Source organism: Haliotis rubra, unplaced genomic scaffold, assembly GCF_003918875.1.
Source record: "Haliotis rubra isolate DU_JTF1 unplaced genomic scaffold, ASM391887v1 Scf11, whole genome shotgun sequence".
NCBI classification, from domain to species: Eukaryota; Metazoa; Mollusca; class Gastropoda; order Lepetellida; family Haliotidae; genus Haliotis; species Haliotis rubra.
Genome location: NW_025765003.1, coordinates 2,897,604 through 2,907,108, shown reverse-complemented (window position 1 = coordinate 2,907,108; position 9,505 = coordinate 2,897,604). Strand labels below are relative to the sequence as shown.

Here is a 9,505-nt window from a genome sequence, read left to right as displayed (position 1 = left end):
TGTTGCAGTTTGCCGGAAGACAAGAATACTGGCTATTCCTTTTCCTCTTAGAATAATCAGTTCATCGGCAAAACACCTTGATATTTCTTCAATAAACTGTTTTTTGAAAGCTTGACCCCACCACTCTCCAGGTACTGGTTGTATACTTCTGTGGAGTTTCTGATTTGTTTCCGATCAGCATTCATTGATCTAATTACATAATCAAATGCTTCATCTGAGCTTGACTCAGTTCCTTTCAATTTTGAAATGGCTAATCGAACAGATTTGGGGGCCATAAAATTTGTACGATAGTTGTCATGATATCTTGCTTCTGCAGCATGAAGATCACTTATGGCTCCTTCTACTCTCAGTCTAACTTCATCTCCCCACTTATACTGACGTATGTCACATGTGCCAAGAATTATATTCTTGAAGGATCTTTGGCCATCATCCGCAGTTCTGCAAAGGATAGATCTCTTCCATCGTCTAGGATTTCTAGAGTCTTTCTCAATTTCACATGGTCTCCCACAGAATACACAATGTTAGAAAGTTGAAGTCAGCAGCTGAATCTGAACGACGGCTTCTCTTTTTGGGTGGTTGTAACAGGCATATTTCTGAACATGATTTTGTAAGTCTTTTAAGATTTGTCTTTGATGTGTAAGTAGATACACAGTTTTTGTGGTAGAATAATCCATTTTCTTCAAAATAAATACTATTTCGTTCAATTTCTAAATGCAGGTCATCCCGTCGGATCTTGCTAGCATCAATAATAGATGTGATACGCTGTGTCGTCGAGTTAGTTGTCAGTTTCTGATTTGGGGTACTACAGCAGCCAACTATCTTAAATATACATTCCTCAACACCAGTCTGAAATTAAAGAAACAAAAGGATATATTTTATTTCTCTTAAAATGTGCAAAAATGAAATATTGAGGGGTAGTTGAACAAGGTATATTGAAAGGTATAACACAATTATGACAAATGTTTTAAATATTTACAAACCAAATACATATACAATATCATTCTCTGCAGACTGTACCAGTTATCAATTACTTTAATTAAAATTATGAAGTATCATATTATGTTATAGCACCTTACTGGGCACATATTGCCAAAAAATCTGTTTCATTTAAGGTTGATGTAAATCATTGTCATGACTGTAGTCCACAGGAAAATGGTATCTACAAATCAATACTATCACTTAGATTAATGCTGCTATTCAGTTTAGAGAAAAAAATAATTAAAAACTTGTCCCTACTTGCATAGTCAATACAGCCCAATGGCTGTATGATTTGTTGTTCAGAAAGTAGTACACACAGTTTTCATCAGACTATCAATTCGAGGGAATGGAGACATTTCTTCTATGAAAACCTTTGAACATTGTTTGCCAACATGAATATATGAATGCATATATAAGTGGTTCTGATAGATTTCAACATCAGATGAAGTTTCCACTGATGCAGATACTAAGCCTAGCAGACGACGCTTCACTAGTTTGCATTTTGATCTGAATTATTTTTATCACATATCTTTCATACAATTACTCTGATTTACAATGCTGTACATGTTATAAATCAGTTGGACAACAAAAATAATTTACCATTGTGCCATATTATTTGGGCAGATGATGTTTCAGTTGAGTAGCTAATGTAAACAGACTTCACAGGAAGTACTCCATTTTGTGCTACTTACCCAACAACTTATTGTGCCTCCACATTGTCCTCTGCTGGCGCTTGAGATGTCATGGCTGCATCTTAAAACATGTTTTATTCAAAACCCTCAAGGGTGCCAAGTTGGCATCCAGCTGTTTTATGTTCTACATATATTAAACTTATAAAATCAGCAATAAAATACTGTGGGACCTAAAATGCAAGGTTAGGACTGAAAATTGCTTAGGGCTACGAACGTTTCGAGAATAAGGACCCAGGAAGCTAAACAGTTCCGAATAAAATGTCAACTGCTTGACAATACCTGTGCTTACATTCAGTATAAGTTATCATGTAAAAAAGACAGCACTATATATTGAAAAATATGGTCAGTTATAATTACGGGATGGATGTACAAAGAACACAAACATCTTACATAAAATCACCCAATCACAACTGTCAGATGATTCCTACGAAAAGTGCTTGTTCAAATACGGATTCTGATTTAGTGTAGTGTAACCTGTATGGGAACCGTCTTGTATCACATCTACGGTTTTCCCCCAACATCTGCAATAATAATAACCTTGATGAAATAGCTCACCCACATAACGTTTTCGAGAGGCATTTAGAAGTTAGCTCACTAAGGAGGTGAGGTGAGGTGAGGTGAAATTGTGTTTAACGTCGTGCTTGAGAATATTTCGCTCATATGACGACGTGCATGCGTGTGTATATGTATGTGCGGTTGCTTGTACTAGCCCAGACTGAAGCTGGTTTTATAGTGCTAGCCCACTGAGATACCATGCCGCAGTGAAGCATGAATACCCCACTCAGACACATTATACTGACTCCGAGCCGACCAGTCCTTGTACCCATTAATGCCGAGCGCCAGGCAGGGACCGACAAGTACCATATTTTAACGTCTTTTGGTATGACGCGATCGGGGATCGAACCCGCGACCTTCCGCTCTCCGGGCGGACGCTCTAACCACTACACCACGGACGCGGTCAGCTCACTAAGGAAGGATAATAAAACATGGATGAACATCATCTCAAGTTCAACTGGAGCGACGTTTCGGTGAAGGTGTTTTAACACTGTATCAGGCATGTGAAACCTCGCTCCTAAGATATTAATAACGTTGTCCATATATTCTTATCCTTCCGAAAGTGCCACATGCTTTTTCCAGCTCCTCTGGTCAGGGGAAATAGAAAATTATTACGATGATACAAATTTAACAATTATCCGTTTATATTGCGACGAGAGCCGACACAGATACTCTTGCATTGTTGCCATGGGGTTTGAATTGGTTGGAAGGAATCAAACCCGTTATTCAGGATGAAAGATGAACGCTTCAGCCACTAAACTACATCGACGCCCCATGGTCGTATGCAAAAGCAATTAGGTTAATAAAGTCCTCTGTATTGTTAAATAACGAATATGTGCCCTGGTATAAAGAGTGAAAACACGAGAATCTTGAACTAATGCCAATTAAACGTTGAATTAAGCGCAAACCCCTTGCAGTTCAAGAGGGGCTATAGACTGACGAAATGGCAGTTCGTTTATCAGCTTTATCGTTTATTTTTAAGGTTTAATAGGTTGACTACGGTTATAGCATACTCAAAAATTATATAATATAATAATAATTGATTTATAGAGCGCCTATTTCCAAAAGATATTGCTCAATGGCGCTATAAAGAGAAAAGATTGTAGACAATGTCTATGGAAAAGAAAGTTTGAACAGATGAGTTTTGAGGGAAGTTTTGAAAGCGTCAGCAGATTCTATTACTTTTAGGGCGAGTGGTAGAATGTCCCAGAGATAGGGGGCTGCAGCGGAGAACTTGTTAGTTCATTACAACAGTAGTTTGCTATATGCATTTCGACTAAGATATACAGCAAGTGATCGGGAAAAACATCCCAGTTCGTTATAAACATGTTTGTTATAAAGCAGTTAACTGTTTACTGTTATAAAGCAGTTTACTGTTATAAAGCAGTTTACTGTTTATAACAGTGCACCAATGATATATTATGCTGTCACATATAAAGTGTGTCACCTTTACATAAAACACTGTACAATTTCTACAGCTGTTCAGGTGTTACTTGTCTTTGTGAAAAAGCGGGTGTCAGGGTGTGTGTGTGTGTGTCAGTGGGGAGGGGTCCAAGGCCCTACAAATTATGACTGCTTGTTTATAAAGATATGACCGGCCTTTGTGAATCGCGGTTCGGCTGTTCGACACCGTAATGCCAGTTTAAAAAACATACCCAGCAACATGCGCAGGTCGTAAGAGGCTGGTTGGTTGGTTTGTTGCTTAACGCCGCACTCAGCAGTTATTCCAGTTATGTGGTGGCGGTCTGTAAATACTCGAGTCAGGACCAGACAATCTGGTGAAAAACAGCATGAACATCGATCTACGCAACTGGTGGAGGATGACGTGTGTGACCCTGGTCAGCGAGCCTGACCACCCGATCCCTATAGTCGCCTCTTACGACCAATCCTAACCGGATCTTCACGGGTCGCGGCGGGGGACACCAGAAATGGGCTTCACACGTTGTACCTAGGGGAAAAATCGAACCCGGGTCTTGGGCGTGACGAGCGAACGATTTAACCACTAGACTACCCCGTGACATAGCTGGAATATTTCGAAAAGCGGCGTAAAACTACATACACACATTTTACGATAAAACACGGACTTTTAAAATGAAATGTTATATTTTGGGTTTTTTTTTGTCAGAGATGGGGTGTTTTTCGGTCACTACTGAAACACATTTATTGCATAATGCCCAGCAAAGATATGATACGTATATTGTTTTATTTTTATTATCACATGTGAAGTGTCAAACGTTTTATTGTCTTTTTTGAAAAATATTTTTTTCTTTCACTTGTGCTATTACTTCTGAGGAGTATTGACAATGTGTAATTAACAAGACAATGGGTACGACAAGGATGACCTTCGTGCAACATAGAATGGCGGATTATCTGCTCCTCGTCATTTTTTAATTACTTCTGACAGGTAACATATGTTATATTTGTGATTACACTTTCTAGTACATATTCTAGTACTTGTGTTGGGCTGAGTGCCATCCGGGATTCGAACCCACACCCTCAGAGTCAGGCGCCTTATTACCAGCACACAAAGTCAGACGCCTAACCCGCTCAGCCACCGCGACCTCAACAAAAATGTCGGACAACTGGTAGTCTAGACTGCAGCCTTTATGTACCCCTCGATATTATGGTATTATGATCATGAGTGATAAGAAAGAAATGGACCCAGTTTAGCTGAAAAGGGCATGATAACATCTCTTTCTATATTTTCACTTTTGTTTCGGGGGAACTAATGTTATTTCCAGGAATAGCTACCCAAGCTTAAAGCCAGTTTGGTGGGTCAGTCTTAGTGGATTGTCATCAGCGTTCCACAGCAGTTCGACAGGTAAGTGGTTTGATTTTATTATATATTGTTTAAACTTACAACAGTTTACTATTCAACAACATACTGGTGTTCTAACGTGAAATAAAAACATTATGTGTTTACATCTTTTTTGCAAATAATATAGTAAGTTTGTTGTGTCCATCATTAAGTATACTACCCATCAAAAGTTTAGACTCAGTTAAAGCACTCACTATATGCTATGTTATATATGTGGTTCCATCGAAGATGAATTTCTCCCCTAACTTGGGGGACCAACTGCAAACCTTATGCAGATGAATTGCACGAGGATCATGCATCAGATTGCTGAAAAACATGTGCAAATATCGTGCATTTGAACAGCTGCGTTTTGGTGTAAGGTTTGTTAAGAATTCGCCAATTTTCACTGAGTTTCACCATTTATTGAACTCATGACAATAATCTTTTCAACGTTACGAATTTGTTTTACAATACATCAGTTCATGTGCAAACAGTACCTTTAAACAGTATGGAATATTTTGCAAAATCTAGTTTAGAACAATTGACTGAAGTAAGTGGCTACATTTACACTAGTGATGGGTAGTATGTAATAGCTTGAGCAAACACTCATTTCCAGCCGGACAAGTAGCCATGCTTGAATACTCAACCTATCATTAACTCAGATGTTGAAGTGGGGGATTTTGCATTGACTAGTCATCGAATCATACACTGGTTTATCCACTTTAAAGGCAAAAGAGAAAAGAATAAGAAAAAGAAAAAGAAATAATACCTGATAGTCCTTCCCTTGAAAACTCTTCGGGTTCTTTAGGGTATTTTGCTGGCAGAATTATTACTTTTTCTTTCAGGAAAAAGCATGACCTCTGAAATGTACGAATGCAGTAAGTGCTACGAGATTGGTAAACGGGAAACGTTAATAGAGCATTTCATCCGAACCCACCTGAGCCATGAGGAGGCTCCGTGGACGTGTTCCCTGTGCGATTTCAAGGCTGTGTCGCTTGTCCAGCTCCACTGTCATACAAATCGTTTTCGTCATCAAGAGGCATTAAAGCAAAACCCTGTAGGAATAGTTGAGTACAAAAAATCCAAAAGCCCGTATGAAGTACAAGTTGGACGAGATATTTTCCTTTATCGTGAGGATGAACCTGTCTACGGGCACAGCCGGAACAAGGTTATCGAATACAATCACGAATCTGCTTGTATCGTTGTCGGTTCTTGTATGGGCCTTGGTAATACACATGGGCAGACAGAATCAGACAAAGACAAGGAAGGAGAAAGAAACACAAGAGAAAGAACTAGGTCCCAAGAAGGAGGGGGAAGCACAAGTAAAAGAAGAAAGACAATGGACAAAAGAGAAGGAAACGACGGAAAAAGAAAAAGGAAATCGGAGGACAGAGAAGGAAAGGTCAGAGAAAGAAAAAGGAAATCGGCAGTCAGAGAAGGAAAGGGCAGGGAAAGAAAAAAGAAATCAGAGAGCAGAGAAGAAAACAGTGGAGAAAGAAAAAGGAAAACGGAGGACAGAGAAGGAAACACGATCGAAAGAAGATATATATCGAGTGGAGAACAGAACGGCAAAAACAGGAGACAACAGCACAGAACATCAGAACCAGATCAGAACATCAAACTTAATAAAAAGCCTAAACTGACGTCATCACGGGGCCAGCACTCATACACTTGGACCAAACTAGACCTACCAGTCAGTGACGCGCATCAAAATTTGCGACGGGAATATGGACACGTTGTAACCAACGATTCTGGCGCAAAAGAGAAAACAAAAACGATGAAAAATCTCGAAGAGGATCATGGGATCGGAATGACCAAGATCCACAACGAGGCTCAGAAGGCGACGACATTTTTTACAGAAAGAACAGAAGAACCAGCCATGTCATTTAGCAGCGAAGAAGGATATAACCTCGCAAGTGAACCTGAAGAATCAGAAGAGGTCAAGGTCGCACCTGACACTGACACTGATGGTCAGACATCACGAAGTGGTATTGAAGGGGAACCGGAAGTCAGGGCTCCGTGGGAAGAGGGCGCTCTGGTCGAGAAGATAACTGAGCTTACCCAGAGTCTCGAACCACTAAGAAACATCTCAAAGGCCCTCATCGCTCTGGACCACCACATGAGACGCCTTTTGCCTCTAGTAAACCAGATTCTTACTGGACCGCCTTCTTCAACAGCAGGCTTGGGTGCGGTCAGAAAATGACTGTGAACTCGGGAAGAAATTCATACATTTACTTATTGGTAAATGTTCATGATATAGCCCTCAAGAAGCAAAGGAAATGGTAAACATGACATATTTAGAATATTCTTTTACATTAGCATCTTGAATTACTTTAAAATGTGCTTCAAGCTTCCCTTTAATGTTTGGTCTGTTCTGGGGCGGGGGGTAGCCTAATGGTTAAAGCGTTGGCTCGTCACGCCGAAGACCCGGGTTCGAATCCCCACATGGGTACAATGTGTGAAGCCCATTTCTGGTGTCCCCCGCTGTGATGTTGCTGGAATATTGCTAAAAGCGGCGTAAAACCAAACTCAGTCAGTCAGTTGGGCTGTTCTCTCATACGATCCGTGTAAACTACTAATATCTGTCATCTGTTGACATGCCTGCAAAAAACTCAACAGCTGTCAGCTTTTCAAAATATAGATATACACACAATGTATAGTCTTAACTTTATGTGTAATTAACATGCAGTAACATATTCTTATCACTTAATACAGTGATATTTTCGATGATATTGACTTTTTTGCCACCCCAATATGGGCAGGATCGGCATGGTCATTTATTACCCAATTGGTCAACGAATGGGTAGTTGCATACTAATCTCGTACGTCACACAAGTGTCGTATCGCGTTGACCTGTGTCGTAACGACTTGACCTGAGATTCTAACGATTTGATTGGCTAACCGATGACCTCTCAATTAGGTCACATTCTGACGTAACTATTTTTTCATTCATAACAAACACGTGAATTCATTCATTCTACAACTTAAATGCATTGTGGGAATGTAAACATTGCGAACGTTGCCGTGTCGCTGTTAAATTGTGAGTCGAACTGAGACATTATATCCGTCGAAAAACATAAACGCAATGTTTCCACCAGTGATGTTAGCCGAATGAAGCAACTGCAAACCAAGAAACGGGGTGCTACGGAGTAGTTTACTGTAGGAGGCTGTACGAGGCGATGACAACTGACATGCATCGTGACGTCGGTTACCAAGGCAGTGACGTCATTACAGTGTGACGTCATGCAAATATTGTACTACAGTACACAAATTCTTCCGCAACCTCTTTATGAAACCGGTTTCGGTTTGAAGCCATAAATATAACAAAAATACGCTATTTTGTCAATTTAATGTATGTAAGACCACTCTCCTACCCAGAGTTCCATGCGGCAAGCCAGCATAGTACCTCTGCCACAGGCCAGAAAAAAAATGTGACGATTCGCCACATCTTGCAATGTCCATTCAATATAATGTACATATTTCTTTTACTCTTTTATTTTTGACGAGTCTACACATCTGACTAAATATCTTTAATAGAATGGTTTAGTTTCACTGAGAAAATATCCAAAAACATGTAACACTATTTCGATTTGCGTAGCGATCCTTTGTTTACATAGGTTGTACGGTTCCACGTGCTGTCATCGAAGCCGACGAAGAGCGAACGATGCAGCCAGTTTGATAACTAAATATGTACTGTCATAGACCTTACTGTCGCAGTTGTGGAAGAATATAGATGTAACAATGTAAAACATTATGAAGAGAGCGCCGAAAAGCTTTCAGTCTCTTCTTATTATGAATATGCGCGTTTGATTACAAACAAGAGAAAAGTCCGGTCACGTGATATGCAAATTAGCCTGTGGCAGTGATGTTATGTTAAGTAGTCCGGCAGAATGTTGACATGACCTTGCAATTTAGGTCCCACAATAGTTTTTGCATGATTTCATTCCCTCAGACACTAAAGATGAATAAACTATCGGATGCCACCTTGGCACCCTTGAGGGTTTTAAAAAAAAATGATTTTTCAAAAAAAATGACCCTCTTTTGATAATCGGCAACATTTTGGTGGTTACAAATAAACACACTATGAGCTTTACAGTGATTACAGGTGTTGTATATTCTTAGTATACAAACATGTTTTCACAACTGTTGCTCCACACATGATATGTGAGTTCTTTACAGTATTTAAACAAAGGGAATTATGGGTTATTTTTAAAAAAACAACTCTTTTATCCAGACAGTATTCAATCAAAACCATTTTACTCTAGAATAAGGCAATTATTTTGTTGTGTAATTTCTGACATGAATATAGTTGATTTATACCCGAAAAACAGGGCAAGGATGTTATTAAATTAGTTGTATGGATAATAAATTGTTATTACAACATCTATTCAGGGCTTTAATCTTATTGTTTCATAGAATCTTATGCATGAATTATGAATATTATTATCCATTTAAAATCCATGTCCAAACTGTATGATATATA

At 39.3% G+C, this 9,505-nt stretch overlaps 1 protein-coding gene and 1 long non-coding RNA gene across 2 annotated transcripts; both read left to right on the top strand.

Moving 5' to 3' along the window:
- Positions 1 to 3,498: 3,498 nt before the first annotated feature.
- Positions 3,499 to 3,700, top strand: LOC124284667. Its single transcript, XR_006900614.1, has 2 exons — positions 3,499 to 3,568; positions 3,610 to 3,700. It is a non-coding gene; the product is annotated as an uncharacterized LOC124284667 (long non-coding RNA).
- Positions 3,701 to 4,805: 1,105 nt separating this feature from the next.
- LOC124284604 (DEAD-box ATP-dependent RNA helicase 42-like) lies at positions 4,806 to 7,297 on the top strand. The gene is made up of 2 exons (XM_046720712.1): positions 4,806 to 5,046; positions 5,868 to 7,297. Exon 2 carries the CDS (start codon positions 5,876 to 5,878, stop codon positions 7,223 to 7,225), a length of 1,350 nt encoding a protein of 449 aa, XP_046576668.1. The 5' UTR covers positions 4,806 to 5,046; positions 5,868 to 5,875; the 3' UTR covers positions 7,226 to 7,297.
- The last annotated feature ends 2,208 nt before the right edge of the window (positions 7,298 to 9,505 follow it).